The sequence below is a fragment of the Sinocyclocheilus grahami genome, unplaced genomic scaffold, assembly GCF_001515645.1.
Source record: "Sinocyclocheilus grahami isolate Dianchi unplaced genomic scaffold, SAMN03320097.WGS_v1.1 scaffold464.1, whole genome shotgun sequence".
NCBI classification, from domain to species: Eukaryota; Metazoa; Chordata; class Actinopteri; order Cypriniformes; family Cyprinidae; genus Sinocyclocheilus; species Sinocyclocheilus grahami.
In genome coordinates this window covers 1,569,844-1,590,975 of record NW_015505643.1, presented here as the reverse complement: position 1 = coordinate 1,590,975, position 21,132 = coordinate 1,569,844, and the positions used below count along the sequence as shown (strand labels likewise).

General features: G+C 39.2%; 1 protein-coding gene across 2 annotated transcripts in view; it reads right to left on the bottom strand.

Moving 5' to 3' along the window:
* Positions 1-2,117: 2,117 nt before the first annotated feature.
* The window catches only part of LOC107553094 (DNA-binding protein RFX7-like), a 33,131-nt gene continuing 14,116 nt past the window's right edge, over positions 2,118-21,132 (bottom strand). For both annotated transcript variants that reach the window (XM_016235206.1, XM_016235205.1), the window contains exons 2-9: positions 19,574-19,607; positions 12,428-12,513; positions 12,132-12,254; positions 9,040-9,156; positions 7,526-7,610; positions 7,098-7,305; positions 6,613-6,914; positions 2,118-6,448 (exon numbers count right to left, since the gene is read on the bottom strand). In XM_016235206.1, the coding sequence (XP_016090692.1) occupies positions 3,005-6,448; positions 6,613-6,914; positions 7,098-7,305; positions 7,526-7,610; positions 9,040-9,156; positions 12,132-12,254; positions 12,428-12,513; positions 19,574-19,607 (4,399 nt within the window). In that variant the 3' untranslated portion in view covers positions 2,118-3,004. The remainder of the gene's footprint in view (positions 6,449-6,612; positions 6,915-7,097; positions 7,306-7,525; positions 7,611-9,039; positions 9,157-12,131; positions 12,255-12,427; positions 12,514-19,573; positions 19,608-21,132) is intronic.

The following is a 21,132-nucleotide window of genomic DNA, read 5'->3' as shown; positions in this document are numbered from 1 at the left end:
AACCTGGGTGACATTTTCATCTATGCATTTTAAAACATGCATCTTAAAAGCTGGTTTAAGAATTAAATTTGAAAGTGGTGATACGAAAATGGTAGAATTCCTTCTACATTTTTCTCAGTAATTGCAAAACTTGTCTTTGGTATGGAAGTAAGGCTAAGATGGAATTCAATAACTACCACACTCAGCAAGTGTATGTTATGCTCTGCTATTCTGAAATCAAGTACTTCAGTACATTAATGGCCCTTTGAATTAAATGTCTTCATTCCAGCTTTCAAAGCGGGGGGGGGGGCTATCTGATGATATTAGCACTGAGCTCATTTATTAGTAATGTGATCTGGGTATTTTCGGTTTCCTGATGTTTTTATAACTGGTGCGATACTTTGATTAAGGGGTAAAGGCTCTACAATAGTGCATGTTATAAAGAAGTTCCTGAATGAAGTGCTCAAGTAGAAAACAGTCATTGAAGATGCCAAAACAAGGCATGTGCATGAGAGTATACTTCAATGAATCTCATTTATGCAAACTGCCAAATAACAAGCATTAATTGGGGAAAATTAATACAGAGCCAGAAAAGTGGCTAATCATCTATTTCTTGGCCTCATAAATGCATAGTTAACAATAAAACAAACATTTGGGATAGTTTGACAACTGTTCTATAACATTTTTTCTTTCACAACTATAATCCACTTTGGCATTTTGGTTTCTCCAGTTACTATTACCCCCATTTTTTCCTTCTAATTCTTACATTTAAAATGAGAACTTTTCGCAACCATATTCAAATGTAAATGCAATTATAAAGGTGCCAGATAGTGCAATAACCAGTTCCATTATTATTCATTGACTGGGTTTAAATTAAACCCAGCCTGTTCTGTTGGATAAAATCTGATTGATATATTCAAATCTAGAGGTTGGGGAAACCCGAGACGCAGCTTAGGGAAATGTCCTGGCAAAAAAAAAAAAAAAACTCTACTTGGGTCAATATTTATCTTTCATAGTTTTTGATTGTTAAATATTAGCATATGTAAATTTAAATACCAAAAGTGCACTCATTTATTCATTTTGAACATTATTCATCAGTCATTTAAAGGGGTCATATGACGTTGCTAAAAATAACATTATTTTGTGTATTTGGTGTAATGAAATGTGTTTATGCGGTTTAAGGTTAAAAAAACACATTCTTTTCCAAATAATGTACATTATTGTTTCTCCTCTATGCCCCGCCTTTCTGTAACGCGTCGATTTTTACAAAGCTCATCGTTCTGAAAAGCGAGATGTGCTCCGATTGGCCAGCTATCCAGTGCGTTGTGATTGGCCGAATACCTCAAGCGTGTGACGAAAATGTTACACCCCTCACCATACTGTGATACCATCTCCCAGCAGGACGAGACAAAACCAATAAAACCCATTACAAATGAGGCATTTGTTGGATCCAGTGGGGACATAATTACTGATTATAATGACTTATACTGTCTTTTTATGCGTTGCGTATTGCGCCACGTAAACATAAACCCATGTCTGCATTTGTGATCGGTGAAACAACAAACAACAAGCCTACTCTACACTGCTCAAACTCGCATTTGAATCATCAGTGGCAAATTCTTTAAATATAAAAAACGGTACTTACAGGCTGTGAGTCAGAAGCGCCAGAATGTCCTTGCAAAGTAGGAACTGCCCCACTTTATAGAAACAGCCTTTGTGCCACAGATGCATTGTAGGCTACTGGTTCATCCTCCATAAAATGCGCAGCACACATCTGAATATTTGGGTTGAACTGTTCTGGAACAGTGTAGTAAATACAACTTAACCACTGATTTCTAGTTGTGTCCTCTTTTGGAAGGCCAAACAAAGTAGTTTTGCTTTCACAACGAAACACACAGTGTCTCCACAACATGGCAGCGGCGGCAACAGCAATAATTAAAGTTACGCCTTCTTTCTTTGCGTGAACATTTGGGCGGCATTATGCAAATCTTCCCACATCGTGACGTAGACATGTGGGGGCGTGTTAGAACGAGCCGTTTTAGGTAGGAGTGGTTGACTCTTAACTTTTATAAAGAATATCTCTGGATTTGAGACTTTAGTCTTTGCAACTTTACAGATCTTCTTTATGCACCAAGAGCTTGTGACACTCCAAAGAGAAAGGAAAAATTGAAATCGCATCATATGACCCCTTTAATGTAACAAGCGATTTTGTGCAAGTAGATGCATACTTCCCAATTGACATAGTGGTTGACAATTAGAATAAAGCTGCAAATATAAATTACTTACTGGCTCACGTTATAAATTCTAACATGGTGGCACATTTGTGTGCAATAAATTATTACTTTCTAAACAGCTGCTGCAGGTATAAGCTGCTGTATTTCAATATTAAGCATCATCTGAAAGCTTGACATTGTTGACGTGATCTTCCCTTATTCTTTGTTTACTGAAAGACAAATACAGATGTTGCTGTAACATGTTCAAAGCTGTCGCTTATTATGGTTTTCTGCACATGGAAGCACCGACTTTGTTTACAGAGTGAAAAAGCTAATTAGATGAGGTACAGTACCTCAAAATACAAATATTTTGCTTTAAGATAAAGGGTTAAAAATAATTTAATTTCCAATCTTCCATACAATGCCCTTTGACTGCAAAATGTTCAAAGGATTATATAAAACTGAATGCACAAAACAGTGTAGAGGCATAAAAATGTCTCTGACAACTTCTTATGTAAAGCTCTGGGATATGTTTTCTTCGCAAAACTGGTGGGAAAAAGGAGGAAAAATGTGACAGTACTCCCAGGTTAGGCTGTGTTTCACTAACCATCGAGACAAAGAACCAGCAATCTTTAAAGGGCGATAATTTCTGTTCAGCCTGGCACTTCAATACGGTCCTGTGTCATGACATCCAGGGGCTTATAGTAGTACATGTAGGTGCTGCACAACGAGATGAATACATACGCTGATGAGATTTCAAAAATACATACATGGAAAACTATCCAAATATCAAAACAACACAAAAGCACAAATTAACCCAACATTTCCACTGTTGCCTGGTCTTTGCTCTCCAACCAGTCAAAGCCAGCAGAATTTACAGTCTCGCTGCATATCTGTTGAAAAAGTGGGTCGTTCTTCAGTTCTTCCAGTGTCGAGTCTTCATATTGTCCTTGCTGTTGACTGGGATCAAAAAGTAGGTTGGTGTCCAATGTATTCAAGTCATTTATGCTACCAGTGAGCTCAGAGGTTAGTCGCATATCGCTGGGAAACTCTGAACTCCCAGCATTGAGCTCTGATCCTTGACCCACAAGCTGTGAGCCAGCATTCAAGCTTTCCTCATGTAAAAGATCTTTAACAGTTCGGTCTAAATCCAAGGGTTGCTGGTGCTGATGTTGTAGGAGGTTTTGCTGTAGAGGCAACAGCATGGCCTGGCTCTGCTGATCCTGCCCAAGGAGCTGCCGTCTACCTAAGTGCTGCTGCTGCTGTTGTGGCGGCTGGTACTCCCCTGAGGATGATTGTGCTTGGCTTTCATGTACAGAGAAGCTCATCGGCTCCTCCCTGGCATTTTTCATGAGGTAACCAGGCTTCTGGGACTCAAAGGCTGATGAGCAAGGCGAGATCAGAGCTTGGTGGCTGGCACTACCAGGGAAGCTGGGCACTGTGGTGGTCTCCAGAATCTGGGTGAGATTCATGCGGGCAGTGTAGTTGGACGGCATGTTGTTGATTCCGAGGCCACGTACAGCGTCATCTCCATCGCCATCCATTTTGTTGATCAGGACATTGGTGATGTTTTTGGTATTAATCTGCTGGCCTGCTTGCATTGGTAGAACCTCAGACTGCATCATCACGGTCACTGGAACAGACTGACTCCTCTGTGCCATGCTGCTGATGCTTGCATCAGAGTCACTGTTAGAAAAGATGTTTAGCACTTCAGGTGTTATGGGTGAGTTGAAAGGAGAGACCACAGAGTGGGGAACACTGGGAGCTTGGGTCCCGCTCAAGTTGCGCTGCCTGACTGCCGGGCTAACGCTGCGGCATCGAAATGTTCCAGACCCTGAGGAGGAAGTGCTGGCCTTGTTGTCAAGGGGTGCCGGGACAGCAAAACCCTCTTTCTTGTTGAGGCTAGCCATGCTTGCCACTTGCTGCTGGACAGGCGAAATGGGTGTCAAGCGGCTGATATGGGAGTCATGATGTCTGGTTTGTGACTGACAGGTCTGACCCGGGATGGCGAAGGCGTGAGGCTTTCGAAAGTGGTCATCTACTAGGTCTTGGTAGCTCGGAAGAATGCTAATGCCATTGTTGGAGTTCCCACCACTGTTATTGTACCCACTGTTCATCCATTCCAGTTTAGTCTTATCTGGATGTGTGGCCATTGGTCTTTGCATGGGCTTGACGGGGCTTGAGGAGACGGTACTTCCATCATGGTAACCAGTGATGCTGGAGTTAATAGGAGTAAAGGCAAAAGGGTTCCTGCATTCCACAGGGCTTGGTGGGACACTACTGCTGCAGTTGGAGTGTGGCGTGCCAATAGTTTGTCGACTACTTCCAAGAGCACTGTCGACCGGAGTGGTAGGGGCTAAGCGTGAACAGGGGCTTTCATGCATCAAACCCTGGCCGCTTCCTATCATCTCTGAAGTGGGAGTAGGTGTTGGGGTGGGCGTTTGGATTGGGGTGCTACTGCTATGAGCAGAGATGTAGTACAGGGTGTTGGTCTGGAGGGTAGGCATCATGGTATTCTGCATGATTTGTTGCTGGCCTTGCAGTGAATTATCCACACAGTTGCTGAAACTTTGCATGCTATTGTTAATTTTCATCTGCTCTTCCATTTGTACAAGTTCCTCAACAATGCTATCCTGGGTCATGTCATCATCATTAAAGGGAATGTAGCCAAGGTTGGCCTGGGTTCTATAGTCACTCATTTGAACCTGCTGGTTGGAAGGAGAGGCTTGAGCAATTGCAGGAAGGGGCTCCATCACTGAGGTGGACATTTGCTTTGGCTCAGACATCATTTGCGGGCCATAAACTTGATGTTGTTGAGTGGCATCTTGCAGCTCCCTATCCCAAAATACACTGTTCAGTTCACATACAGCAGAAGAGTCAGACAGGTCTATAAGCAAATTCTGTGAGTTTTTTGTTACTTGTTGTAGCAATGCTTGACCTGGAGCGCTAACAGTACGGTTGACCACAGCTCTACCTTCGATACCTGTTGAAGATCCATCCCATCTCCCTTGGGAGATGCTTCGAGCTCTGCAAACAGTCTGAAACATGACATTTCCCACTGAAGTATCCTGACTTGCTGTAGAGGTGACAGGAACTCTATAGTCTGTTATTGATGAAGCTCCTTCCCATCTTCCCTGGGAGATGCTTTGTGGCCTGCGAACTGTCTGGAAGCCAGTATTCCTGACCGGGCCTGCAGTAGCTTTGCCTACAGCTGTGAGAGGTGCACTTTCCGGCCTTATTGGAGTACTTGATCTTGGAATTTGTTTCGCCATTATATTTGACTTTAGTCCATCGGATCCACCAGCTGGTAGCACAGAAATGTGTGCTTTTTTAACAGGTGTTGGGCTCAAATCAGTGCATAAGCCAGGTCTTTTGTGAGGGCTCTTGGATGCCAACACTGCATCTTTGGGTGATGTCACAACCGCATTACCACTGTTTGACTGAGAGCTACTTGTGTTCTGGTACAAAGTGCTTTCATTAGTGTTGGACGTTTTATTGCTGCCAGCAGCCAGAGTTTTGACACTAAGGAGTGTCCTCTCATTGTATTTGGTCCCTGTTAGAGTGTCTAATCCCAGAGAGCCCTTGTCAAGAGGAGTGGGTACGCTAGCTGCTGTGGGTTTGAGCTTTCCTGACCATTGTACACCACCAAAGGCATCTGGAGAGGTTGCCAGTCTACTCGTACCACCCTGCTCTTGATTACTTCCAATTATGGCTTCAGTATTTGTTTTAGTGTCGATGACCGGCGTTGTGGTTGTTGAGCGCCCTGACCTTGCCAAAACAGATGGCATTGCAGCTATAGACTCACTGCGAACACGCGTGACTGGCTGTGGATCGTCGTTGAGGCTGGCAATTCCAGCAGATGCAGGTCTGGGTTTGTTGCTGGCAGAGGTATCAGCTGGTGTGCTGGTCCCACTGCCATTAGAGCCCAGAGATATGGTCGTCATCTTGACAACATTGACCGAACTGACATGCGGAGTTGACATTACCGTCTTGATGGGGCTGTTGGTGATAAGCAGTGTTGGTGAGCGCAGGGTTATGCCACTTGAGGCAGATGGTTTGGGCAGGATTTGGGCATACCGGTGACGGGCTGACCGGTCACTTATCGGACTGGCCGAGATGTTATGAGGTGTCTTGGGGCACTGCTTCACAGGCTGCATTGACTGGGTAACCACTTGAAAGTTTACAGGAAGAACTTTGCTGTCTGCAGCTGCCATGGGAACAGGGCTAGGAGACATCAACTGTCTGCTCCTCTGAACCTACAGGAAATACAAAAAAAGAGGAATGACAAATACTAGTCAAAGAACAGGTGCAATTATAAATTTAAATTAACAAAACAAATTAACAAAAAAATTCAAACATTAAATTAAATTGAAATATGTCTTTTGTAATATTGTTTTACTTTTGTGTAAAAACAGTTTACCGTGATGGGGCTGGAAACAGCTGCAACCACAATACCAATAGGTTGTGGCGAGAGAAGAGCAGGACTTCCACAGGGTATGCCTTTCCCTGCCCCAGGAGCTATGCCCCCATCTGCCCTTCTGGCCTGAGCTTCACCAGGGAGTGGAGAATGCAGTTTCTGCTCTTGCTGCTTCTTCTGGATCTTCCTTTGTAGCTGCTGTTTGGCATCTACGAAGTGTGAGACCAGGGTTTTAACCTGAGGTTGGAATGTGTGCGCATCGGTTGTGGGAGCAAATGCAGATGACTGAATGGACATCTTTGCTCCTGTGGGGAAAAAAAGAGAACTGATTATAGATTAATAATGACGTTTTAAAAAACAAACAAACATTTTTTTCCAAAACATGCAATTATTTTAGCATTTGTCTTGTGGTTGTTAGCCACAAGGTGGAGACATTTGCAAGTTTAGGTACATGGAGTCAACTTCTGGGCTATTACAATTTACTGTACCTGAGGGGGAACCGGTCATCACAGTAAGAGCAGCCACAGACTTAGTTCCAATGTAGTGGCTGTTCAAAAGAAATCGAGCCAGATCCTCAACAGTGTCAAACTGCCGACTTAGCACTTTCTGTGCCCACTCACACACCAACCCACATGCAGCCATGCGCACCTCATCTTCTGCACTGGACAGTTGGCCAGTAGGTTCAAACACTTCACACTGACAATGAAAAATTAATCAAGTGAATCAACAGTTTTCAATAGAACAGACAATTTCCTAGACTTTGACACATGCCATCTTTGGATATTGGAGTAATATCTAAAATAAGAGAGATATAATTGCAGCTAAACAGAGGTAAGACAAGAACATAAATTAAAAAATAAATAAATAAATAAATAAATTAAGATACGTAATGAAATAAATAAAAGTAGTAACTCACCCCGTCACTTGATTTGTGAAGATCTAGATTTGGAAGAGATGGCATGTGTACAAAAGCCTTCTTCCTAAGTCCACTATAACAATACGTTCACAGAAGTTAAGGAAATACATCTGTCCATCATACAAATAAAAGGTATGTGGATGCCCACATATCAAAAAAGGTATTAGATCACTTTGGCATGAAGCAAATAACATAATAATCTTATACTATGGAATTAAAATGTTAATTTTGTTTAATCCATAATATGTCAATATGTAAAACACACAACTGAGGCCAAGCCAGTGTCATAAGCCATGTTGGGACCATGAAGACTATCACAGAGCTTTCACACCAAACCAAAAACACAATAATCACAGTAATTTACTGTTAACCCATCTACCCTCTTGTGCAGGAGTGGGCAAATTTGGCCCTTCCAGGCCACTTTCCTTCAGAGGTTAGCTCCAACCCTAATCAAGCACACCTGAACATTGTCTTCAAGACTACTAGAAGGCTACAGGCAGGTGTATCAGGGTTGGATCAAATCTCTGCAGGAAAGTGGCCTGGAAGGGCCAAGTTTGCCCATCACTGCTCTTGTGTGTGAATAGTTTGGGTATGAGAAGAGACAGTATGTAGGTCTATAGTGGGTTTCCAGCTCATGAACTCCACCTGTACCTTTAACCTCATTCCTTTACTGAGCATCTCACACAGCTGATATATTTGTTTTTGTTCCTAGGCGTACACTGCATATGGAATTACATCAAACATGGCGTTTACAAACCAGAAAGGTATGACCACTGCAGTGCTAAATGGAAAAATCAATCACTAAACAGCTCTGATTCACTTCTCTTGCATAAGAAAATACAAGAGGTCCTCTGCTGGAATAATGGTGTTGCTTTTTTAGGCATTAGAGTTGGTGAGGATTGGATTTCTGTTGCAGTGGCAACCATCAACAACAAGCATGGTTTATTTCAGTGACACCACTCTGAAATTGAAAATATAATTCACACTCACAAATGCACTTAATCCTGCCTTAATTAATACCAAAATAGCCATGACCACAGTTACACAACATAATTTCTAAGATTTGATGCAACAGCTAAAGATACGTTATGTTGCTTACTGACAAAACCTTAAAATAAGGATAATTTATTTTTCATATAAATTCAATTTAATTTTTTTTTTCTCAAATAAAGTTACCTAAGGTAATAAGACTATAGCCTGTACTACCAAATGCATGGCAATAGAGAAATGATGCAAGGCTGTACAGAAATTAATGGGCACTTTGCTGAATGTCTTTTCAAGATCAAGCATTTGGCAGCCAATGGTAAATGGGTTTGCTATACAGCAAAACTCTGTTCAAGGAAGTTTTATTTGATTACATTTCTGATCTATATTTAGCGGCTACATGAATTACAGCAACAGATGTTTTAGTACACAGAGTTCAGGGACAGGAACGTGTATATGTGTGTGTCTGCTTTGGGGGGGCTGGAAAAAGGGGGGATGGGATTGTTACAAAAAGTTCCACTGAAGGATATTTGGATTTGCCTCGCATGCCAAGTCGACGTGCCTTCATATTGGGAAAGACGTTCTTCATGATCTTTCCGAAGTCTGCAGCACTGAGAGCGTGATACCCCAGACTATCACAGTAACTCCTGTGAAAAAAAATCCATTACAGTTTGCACAGAAACCACAAAGCATCTCACCTTGCTGAAGTACATTACACATTAGGGGTGCTCCGATCAGGATTTTTGAGGCCGATCACCGATCACAGAAAGCAGTATCTGCTGATACGATCACCGATACCGATGTTTTTAAAGCCTTCTTTTTATCATGTAGAATTACTTATAGTAAGACTCAAATCAGGAATTTTATACATTTATTCAGAGCCTGAATTTCATTTTTGAAAATGAATTCCCCTGTTAGGTGACTCTTGTGAGAGGGGATTTTTTCATTTGAGGGATGGAGGGGGGCATTTTTTTGACATTTTTCAAAAATATATATTTATCTCACCTAAATGTTTGATCATGCACTGCATTTTTGTTTTTACAATCGTGCAATTGTTGCACAATAGCTTACACACAGCGCAAGCCTGATTTTGTGAGCTGTGAGGCGGCCTTTTACACAGTGTTCACACATACTCCATTTGCAGTGCATATGCAGTCCATGTGTGGTACGCGAGTGGTACAGAAGCAGCAGGTGCTCACTGTGCTTTCACACAGGAGTCTGCAACTGATCCGTGGCGGTTTACTACAAACACAACATTTATCCATTATTTTGATTTCAAATCCAAACATTGTTACTGAAAAGGTTTTTTCTTTTTTTACACAATGCAGTAGCTAATACAATCTTTCATAGGCGTGTTTAAACGCAATAATATAAGAAACACATTATTCAATGCTTTTTACTTTTGCATTTACTTCTAGATTGATATATTAATTTGCTCAAGCAAGTGGCAAAAAATTTTAACTACTTTTCTTACATTATCACAAGCATTTTAAATTAAAACTTACCACTGACAGAAACAGTCAGCTCTACTGCCTTTTCTTTTGCGGCTCATAAAGAACTTTGTTTTCCTACCTCCACTAGTGCCATCTATTATTGACTTGTTTATCTAAAAGTGCTCTTTTCCTTTAAACCTAGTCAAAAAGACATAGCCTATGTTGACTGTGAAACACAGTAGACTTTAATTATATGCATTTATGGTATAATCCCTGCATTTTCGTGCATTTCCATGTTCATATTTACCGCAAACAATGCGCTGTTACTTTAATTCAGCGCGTGCAGCTCAGCAAAAATAGACTCGTGCGGAAACGATTGCTTTAATCTGTTAACATGAACGCGGAAAAAATACGCACCGCATTCACACTGCAAACGGAGTAATGTGAACCTGCCGTTATGTGTGTGTGCGCTGCAAGTGTGCATGAGTGCACGGTCTCTCGGAGAGCGCGCGAGTGCTGAATGGTTTAAACACTGGCAAGAATTAAAAAGAAATGCAATTTATAAATTTTTAGTGACGATGCGACACTGCCTCGTTTGTGCAAGTGACAATTCCTGTCAACTGCACAAACTGCACAGCTCGTTTCAAGTGCAGACGCGATTTGATTTGAAGCCATTTGCGCATTTTGAGAAGGAAAGAGAGAGAGCGCGTGGTGATTCACTCATGCTGTTTGTGAAATTGTCTCACAGGAAGTTTTCAAATTAGCTACAATATAAGTTATTTAATGAAGAAACATGAACTGTACTAGTGCTGGGCGGTATACCGGTTCATACCGAATACCGGTTTTTATTTTTGTTATGATATGAATTTTGAAAATACCGCAATACCGGTATATGTCGCTTAAACAACGTTCGGAACGCGACACTGTTTGAAAGGGGTCCCTTTTCACTGTTGCACTGTGGTGAGGGAACAGCTGTATGTGTTACTAAGCGTGAAAGTTCCGAAACTGAAGCTGTAGAACTAATAGAACGTGATGACACAGAAGAACTCATCCACAATATCCACATTGACCGCCACAAATATCCACCGCCTGCTGCCATCAACTCCCGCGTCTCACACACACACACACGAGCGCGAATTTAGCTTAACTTTCAGACCCTTTTAGCGGATTTTTTCCATAGGATATTCATACTGACAAACCTAGCGACTTTATTGCATAAACCTTAGCTATGGTTCAGTTGGAAGATTTCGCCAGTGCTGACCCGCGAACGCGAGGTCTGACTTTCCCGGAGAAGTGTCACCTCTCTCGGCGTCTGTTCTGTGCAGTGAGCGGCAGAGAAGCAGCGCATTCAGTTGGCCGCACCGCAGCCGACTCGTCAATAAATGAGTACAAAACAGCGTTTCCTAGCACCTGTCGCTTACTGATTGTTTGGAACTATAAATGAGCGTAGTTCATCTGTTAATAATCACATGCACTTTTTTGTTTGTTGATTTTTTTTGTTTGTTACTCAGGCGCAGGCAGTGCGCTGCATGAGACAAAAAAGTAATATAGCCAAAACAACCGCATAGCCGCTCTTTAGTGTAGATGCATGTTGATTTTATCAGACGATGCCGCGATTATAAATGAGAGTGACTCCTGGTTAACGTGTATTAAAAGGGGTCGTGTTTAGTCACTATTTAGTGTAGTATTTTTTGACAATATTCACTCATCATGACAGTAAAATAGGGCATTCTAAGTCAATATACTGCAGTATTTCCTCTCAATCAGTAGAAAATATGGTTAACACCCGGTCATGCATGAAAAAAAACTACCGTCTTGTACCGTGAAACCGGTATAATTTTGAAAAATACCGTGATATAAATTTTTGGTCATACCGCCCAGCACTAAACTGTACCTCACCTTCAGCATTATAATTAATTCACCCGCGCCGTACAGAGACTGAGACGGTGCCGTTGCATGTCGTGCCAAACCTTCTCACGGCAGACATCAGCTTGAGATCGTTTTTTTGAGATCGGCCTTTTTAGAGACCGCCGATCAAACATCCCAAAGCGATTATCGGCCGATAGTGATTGGTAGCCAATCAATCGGAGCACCCCTATTATACATATTTCATCTCTTCAAGATGATTGATGGTTTTGTTGGTTTAAAGTGTATGGAGAAAGCAAGATGGCACAGGATTCCTGACTTACTTGTACACATCGTAGACTTCTTGTTTAGGCAGCGATGTTTCGGGATGCTCCTCAAGGTGGTTACGAATCCAGCTAAATGCGTGGAACTGCTGGGTACGACTTGATGACATGGAGCTCTGCTCACTGAGAGAAAAGCATTTAACAATACAATTTGAAATCGTGTACAGTTAGTAGCCAGAGATACTGTTTTGCGGCTGTGTTTCCCCTACCACTAGCAAAATGCAATACGATGAAGATAAAAGCATTACTGAATTTTGCCTGAATGTAATTTAGTAGAGGACAGAAAAATCACTCACTTTTTCTCATTGCCACTGCTGGGTCCAGAAGGCAACTTGAGATAGAGGTAGAGTTTTTCAATGTCTGTAAGTTTCTCCACATCTTCCTGCAAAGCAACAGAAACACAGAGGATGTGTGTTCAATATTAAGAATGTATAATGTCATGAATGTTTCAAGAGTATGAAATGTCAATCTATTGTCATCACTTTCAAGCACAGAAGCCTAAGATAATAAGAAGATAAATCATGAAACAAAAGTATAGTGATATGACAGCATTTTACTTCCTGGTCATCACATTGAAAACAAGCTTTCAACTACAGTCTTAAGAACAACACAAAGTTCTGAAGCAAAATTAACAAATTCACAATTTGATGTATCTAAATGTAAAAGTTTAACAGGGTACAAGTTTGATAAGACAATAAATAAATAAATAAATAAATGTCAGAATATGCACTACTATTCAAAAGTTTGGGTTCTGTACAATTTCTGGCAATTTTTCCATGTTTTTGAGAGAAGTCCCTTATGCTCACCAAGGTTTCACTTATTTGAATTTTAAAAAATACAGTAAAACAGTAATATTGTGAAATATTATTACAATTTAAAATAACCATTTACTATCTTAATATATTTTAAAATGTTTATTTTTAAAAATGTATTCCTGTGATGGCAAATCTGAATTTTCAGCAGCCATTAATTACTCCAGGCTTCAGTGTCACATGATCCTTCAAAAATCATTCTAATATGCTGATTTAGTGCTCAATAAACATTTCTTGTTATAATCAGTTGTGCTGCTTAACATTTCTGTGGAAACATTTTTTTTCAGGATTCTTTGATCAATAGAAAGTCTTTAATGGCACTCACTTTTGATCAATTTAACACATTCCTTGTATACAGTATACAGGTGTGGTTAATGTGTCAACATGGACATGATGACTGGACCGCATCAAATCAAATGACTACATTACTATCTAGCACAGAGCGGTAGTGCAGAACAAAGGTGAAAATCACAGATACATTTCTTGTTATAATCAGTTGTGCTGCTTAACATTTCTGTGGAAACATTTTTTTTTCAGGATTCTTTGATCAATAGAAAGTCTTTAATGGCACTCACTTTTGATCAATTTAACACATTCCTTGTATACAGTATACAGGTGTGGTTCATGTGTCAACATGGACATGATGACTGGACCACATCAAATCAAATGACTACATTACTATCTAGCACAGAGCGGTAGTGCAGAACAAAGGTGAAAATCACAGATCTTCAGGGGCATCAGGGTCAGTGTCACATGTCCCAACCAGTCAAAATGATCCACTGGCTATCCAACAATAAAGTAGCAAACAAATCCAAATTCATTCCCTTTCTACAACACACTCATACAGACAGATGTACACATGAAATAACTGTCTTATTCTGATCTTCAGGACTCTTTATCTCTCTTATAGCTGTTATTAAGTGTTAGTGTAGTCCGAGAGCACTGAACAGCTCTTCAAAGAGAATGTGTAAGATGTTTGGGTGGGGCAGAGCTGATTTAAATTCTGCCCGAGTAGAGAGCAGCAGACACGAGTCTCTCCCTCTAGGCAATGCTCCCCATCTTCACTTACCCACACTTTCTCACTCGCAAACATGCGCTTAAAACATTCCCCTGTTCTAAAGCACTGTAAACATAAATTGGATAGAAATATTAAAGTGATTTTTGAAATGTTTTCTGCACCTGGCAACCATCATGAAATTACATGCAATATTAAAACTCTGAGGCCTCTGCTCCGACCTGCAGAGTTGTGAGCAGCAAATTAAAATAAACCGACTTCAATAGGATTGTACGACATAACCCTAAACAGGAAGTCATCCAAGGTAAAAATAATCCCAAAGAATACCTAATCCCTCAGCGATGAGAGCAGCCGGTTAAGCCAGCATAAACAAGCCTTTTGTTTTCATGGTGTCTGCCTGTGGGAGTAATGGAAGTGGGGATCTTCAAAAGTCCCACAACACAACTACATCAACAATAAATCCAAATTACCTCCTTGGGGGAAAGGCCATGTCAAAATAAACAATACCAACACACAGAGCTTATGAAACTTGGGGAAAGACTGTCAGGAAATGCACCGGTCACCTAAACATCTCTCCATCAGTGATGGCATCATTCTCCCGCCCTCCCCTTTCTGTCGGATTCTAAGAATAGTTGTGTCTCTTGCTGTCTTTTCTATTCGTCTCTTCGTTGCTAAGGGAAAGATGGCTAGCAAATAGCTAAAGTTATCATCCACTGAGCGCCGTTAGCGTTAACATTGGAGAGGGGTAAGAAAGGTAAGTAAAAATGGCACTAGAATGCAGACGTCTCGGAGCCAAGTGAACAACCCTATTTAAGAGAGGACTCGGCGTGACTTTTAAGGGTGGACAAACATAAGCATGTGGAAAACAAAAACATTAACACATACTCTACCGTTCAGAAGTTGTTATTATCAATGTTGAAAACAGTTGTGGCGACGTTTTAGGGTTAATATTTAATATTTCTGTGAAAACCATGATATATTTTTGTTCAGGATTTTTTGATGAATTTTATTTCAAGTGGAAATCTTTTGTAACATTATAAATGTCTTTTATGACACTTATGATCTATTTTAATGCATCCTTGCTGAATAAAAGTAGTACTTTCCTTTATAAAGATTGTTTTACTGACCCCAAACTTTTGAACAGTAGTCTACAAAAGCCAAACTGAAAGACACTTGGACAATACATATTTATGGACATGAGATGCCTGAGATGTAGAGACTAAAATAAAGGGCTCTGGGACATCTGAATGATTTACTTATGTTGATTTTAGAGCAGCGTTTTCAAACTGTAATTCATTCATTAGACTCAACCCTGAGATGGAGAAGACACTGGCAATCAGGTCATGACAAAGTTAGGAAGAACCTGTAGCTCATCATCACTCAGCTCATTCACGCAGGTGTAATGTCCCCTGGGTAGTGCACAGGCCCCTTACTCATCACTACTGAGCCTACTAGACATTGAATAACTCATGCATTATTCAGATGGACTGAACCCAGTTCTTACTGACAAGCCTACGGTATCCACACAAGCAAATTCTTCCAGGCCTGATGCTGGAGCAATTCAATACTGGCACAAAGTGATGATTCAAACAGTCAGGTCCTCAAACCCTGAATGAACAGTGAGTGAACATAATGAACTGAATTACTGTATTGTATCTTCAGCATTTTATAATTAACTGCTTAAAGGGATAGTTAAACCAAAAATGATTCAGCATCCTTTACTCATGCTCAAGTTGTTCCAAACCTGACGTTGTGTAATGTGAAAGAAAATCATACTAGTTTGGAATAAACCATTTGAAATTTTCAACCTTGGGCGAACTATCCTGTTTAAACATTAACCAGTGAAACAAATCAGACCTGTAACCTTATTTGTTACAAACAAAGCTTAAACGCGCACACACGCACAAAATGAACATTTAGCTCTAACAGGTTTTAACTTAATTAGACCAGGCATTGTTTGCTCTGAATTTCTCTTTTACAAGGTTGCCAAATATTGCCAGAAAAACTGTTTTTTTTTGGCGTGACATGGTTAGCAAGATGTAAGTGTGAGGTAGTATTAGAGAAATATAGAAGCTCAATGCGGAGAAGATCTTGATTAAGTGAAAACCGAAACCAAGTCATTCACACAGAACGCATATTCAGCGCATTTTCTAGACAGACAAATATGATTGCTGCACTCACGTCTCACACAAGAGATCTATAGAAAGCCATGCAAAGTTAAAACAGTTAAAACTTTTAGAAAACACATCACGAATCTGTGGTTTATTCCTTTTCACTGCGTCGCTTATGTTTTTAAATGTAATCTGTGTTATGGGAGATTCGGCTCTTTGTATTAAGCAATGCATAAATACATGATGCTGTTTTGTTCATAATTGTTTATGCAATTTACAAAATTATATTTGATTTATTTGAGTTAATTTAAACGTAATGCAGGTTTTTTTTATAGACAGTTATTTCCTTGCGTTGACAATTTAAATGTGCTGCATTATTTAGTTCATTGCACCCTCCTGTGGCCTCGGGAGACAAGCCAAAAGTTTCCTTAAAACCCATTTAATCTGCATATAAAACATTAGAAATTAGATATTTGTTTAATTTTTATTGTGTGTTTGACTGTTAAAACAAAAACATATTTGTTGTTTTGTCTCAATAAATTGGGTTAATTTAAAAATACAGTGGTTAAATTAAAAAAAAAATGATATTACTCTTAGTTTTAAAAAAGGTTATAAAAAATGTCAATAATTATCGATACCGAACGCGCATTTTCTAGACAGACAAATATGATTGCTGCACTCACGTCTAACACAAGAGATCTATAGAAAGCCATGCAAAGTTAAAACAGTTAAAACTTTTAGAAAACACATCACGAATCTGTGGTTTATTCCTTTTCACTGCGTCGCTTATGTTTTTAAATGTAATCTGTGTTATGGGAGATTCGGCTCTTTGTATTAAGCAATGCATAAATACATGATGCTGTTTTGTTCATAATTGTTTATGCAATTTACAAAATTATATTTGATTTATTTGAGTTAATTTAAACGTAATGCAGGTTTTTTTTATAGACAGTTATTTCCTTGCGTTGACAATTTAAATGTGCTGCATTATTTAGTTCATTGCACCCTCCTGTGGCCTCGGGAGACAAGCCAAAAGTTTCCTTAAAACCCATTTAATCTGCATATAAAACATTAGAAATTAGATATTTGTTTAATTTTTATTGTGTGTTTGACTGTTAAAACAAAAACATATTTGTTGTTTTGTCTCAATAAATTGGGTTAATTTAAAAATACAGTGGTTAAATAAAAAAAAAAATGATATTACTCTTAGTTTTAAAAAAGGTTATAAAAAATGTCAATAATTATCGATACCGAACGATATGAAACATTATATTGTTGATATACATTTTTTTGCTACATCGCCCAGCCCTAGTGTGAGGTAATAAGTGTTAAAAAGCAAGGCTTTGTGAGATACTATTATCGAATGAAAGTTTCATGCGAGGAGGCTGATGCAAGCAGACTCCTCGAGAGCTGGCAACATCCTGCAGAGGTCAACAGGGGCAGGCTAGAGGAGGACGGGACGGGAGAGGACAGGGGAGTTGAGCAGCAGACACAGGGCACACTGGCTAATATCTGGAGAGGATTTTGTGTTACTCTTTAACTTGAGGGGCCATTAACTAACTGCTGTCACTTTCTCTTCCCCTCATAAATCACCTCACGCATCTCAAAACATTTAATGGCTGCAGCCCTACTTCACCTGATGCACAAACTGTCACAAACATGAATAGCCATGCACAAACTGTCCACAGATTACAAACTTCAGCACCTAAATTAAATCACACTGACAAACTCAATGCTTTATCCAGCCCTCACTCACATAATAACCAAAGTCTGCTTCACACTAGTTATTTTACTTTGCTGAAAATTGTTACAATAAATTACAAAAATAAATATCTTATGCTCACCAAGGCTGAATTTATTTGATCAAAATGCAGTAAAACATTGTGAAATATTATTACAATATAAATTAACTGTATTCCATTTGAATATATTTTCTAAAATGTAATTTATTCCTGTGACCGCAGCCATTTTTCAGCAGCCATTACTCCTTGGTGCTCAAGAAACATTTCTTATTATTGTCAATGGTGAAAACAGTTCATTCATTAATGTGGTAATGCCAGAGGACAGCTAGGTGGTCTAATGAGATGCTACCACACTCGGTCTCCTCACTATAAACAACGCATGGTATGTCACATGTAGTGAAATGGTGAATTTTCAGCAGCCATTACTCCTTGGTGCTCAAGAAACATTTCTTATTATTGTCAATGGTGAAAACAGTTCATTCATTAATGTGGTAATGCCAGAGGACAGCTAGGTGGTCTAATGAGATGCTACCACACTCGGTCTCCTCACTATAAACAACGCATGGTATGTCACATGTAGTGAACAATGACATTTCCTTTTCAAAGCCCACTGTTACAAGTCCCGAAGGTGTGAGGATGTATGTGAGCTTGGACCGGACCAGAAAGACTAATAAGATGGGCGCACAAAAACACTGCTTCCGTTCTGGACTCGACCTTGTGATTTTATGTGTGTCTCTATCTCATAGTTTTCTTTATACTTTGGATTAGCTTCCCCATAATAGGCAGTGGCTCTGTTACTACAGAATAGCCGCACTTAAAGACTGAACTCTACCAATGTCAGAGCTGAACCAGCCAAACCCTTCCTGAATGATAAACACCGTTATAGAAAAGTCAAAGCAAAGTCAGCCAATACAGATGAATGGCCTCTCTCTGGGCATTCCCCAAGATGGCATATATAATTACCACACACCTTGTTAAGATCATCTCTAATGTCATTTCAAATAATAAATAACCTAATTTGTAAAAAAAAAAAAAATTTTTAGCATTATAAGAAAAGGCACAACATTCATTGATCTTTAGTAGAACATTTGGATTTCTGTGTCTCCATACATGAGGGGGCATATTTTGTATTTGATGCTATTGCTAGCATTTTAGTATTGTGATATTTGATAGCAGAAGCAGTATATTTCATTGTAATTCCATCATTTGACAGATCTGACTCACAAACACTTCTCATCCTATCACTCGATGACCAGTTCTGTTGTAACGTACAGCAATAACTTTACCATAACTAATTGAAGTACCAAAGAGAAGCGATTTTATCCAGAGGAGGAAGAGACTGACTTCACTTTGGGTTTGTGTTCGACACCTTATGTAATTTTTGCTACAGTCTACTTTATTAACTAACAAAATCAAGTATTGCTTACTTATCACTGTCCAATGTTATTATTCGATTCACCATGACTCAAATAAAATATATTTAAATTAAACAATTAAAAGAATTCACTATGGTTTGCAGCACATTTTTGCATGCCTATTGTAATGATTTATATGATTTGTAACCATAATATTAGATTATTAGATAAAGCTCAGGTTATTCTTTGTTGATTATTTGTATGATTGTTTTTGTTGTTTGAACTTATAACTGATGTTTAAGTGAAAAGAAATGTCAAGTACTACAGTACTCTTATTTTACTCGTATGTATTTAATATGTATTTCCAGTGAATCAACATTTTATATCATATTTTTTCAAATACTCACCAAAACGCAATCCACCTTTGATTGTACGGTTTTGCTGCAAAAAACAAAACAAAAAAAGAGAAGAGAAAGAATCAGCATGACACAAGAGTAACTTGAGAAACATTCATAAAGCTGGCTTTATTAATAAATCAGTGGCATTCAAAACATCTTTCCATCCTCTAACCCGTCGGCCCTGTCCTGCTCAGACCAATATATCCTCAGGAACACATGTGCTCATGCACAAAAAAAGTATCTTGCATTAATGTTCCATCACACAGGGTGGGGTGGGGGGGTGGGGGGGGTCTATAAATATTCCTGCCAATCAGAATGTGTTGACCACCATGTTTGAGGGACCGGAATGAACTAGTATGGAATCTATATACAGGTACGGAACAGTAGAGAGGGTCAAATTTGCACTCAGGGTAAACTAAAGACACTTTCCATGTGACAGCTGTAGAATTATTCGAACCTTTAAAGAACACTCGGTACTTCCTGGGTACAGTCAGAAATCAGAAATCAGAAGTCAGAAAGAGCTTTATTGCCAAGCATGTTTACACACACATGGAATTTGTTTTGGTGACAGGAGCTTTCAGTGCAGAAGAAAGTACAGACATAGTGCAAACATATATGATAGAGCTGAGTGCAGACATACATAGGAATTACACAGTAGAGATGAAATATAACACTAATATAAGAAAAACAGATGAAAAAAATTAAAACAATAAAATAGATCAAATTAAATAATGCAATATAATATAGAAGTAGAAATATAGAGAAAAAACATATATAATTGTTTTAAATGAATGTACAGATATGTTATTTACAAGTGTACAGTTTATGTAGTTTACAAATGTACAATTTTCAGATGCTATGTATAAATGTGTCAGTTATAATTGACAATGTATAGTCATGAACGTTTTTAATTGTTCAAGCTGAATATAGCCTGTGGGGAAAAAACTGTTGTTGTGCCTGGCTGTTCTGGTGGTCGGTCACAAGTAGGGATGCACTGATACCACTTTTTCCAGTACTCGCCCGATACCGATACTTTTATTTTTGGTACTTGCCGATACAGAGTACCGATACTTGTATTGCATTTGTACATTTTTTAAATATTGGGAACAGAAACCAAAAGAGTATGTATAATGTTAGTTGGTTAACTTCATTTATCAAATAGATACAGTCAAACCAAAATGTATTCAGACACCTTCAACATTTCTCACATTATCACAGTTTATTCACTATAGTTTAGAAAATGGTAATAAAATATGAGAAAATCTCAGAATTTAACTGTGTCAGAACAAATTAATCTTGATAATATTAGATAACTTTGATAGAAAGGTATGTAATGGATTACAATCAACCAAAAATTATTCAGACAGTATGACAGTATTTACACAACTATCAATACTTAGTCTGGCAACCTTTAGCCTTAATGACAGCCTGTAGTCTCCTGGGCATGCTGTCATCCAGCTTCATGAAAACCTCAACTTCAATGTTTTTTCCCAGACTCGGTCTGAATAATTTTTGGCCCCAAATTTGTATACATTTTACTGGTAGTCCACTGTATGAAGAATTTTTGG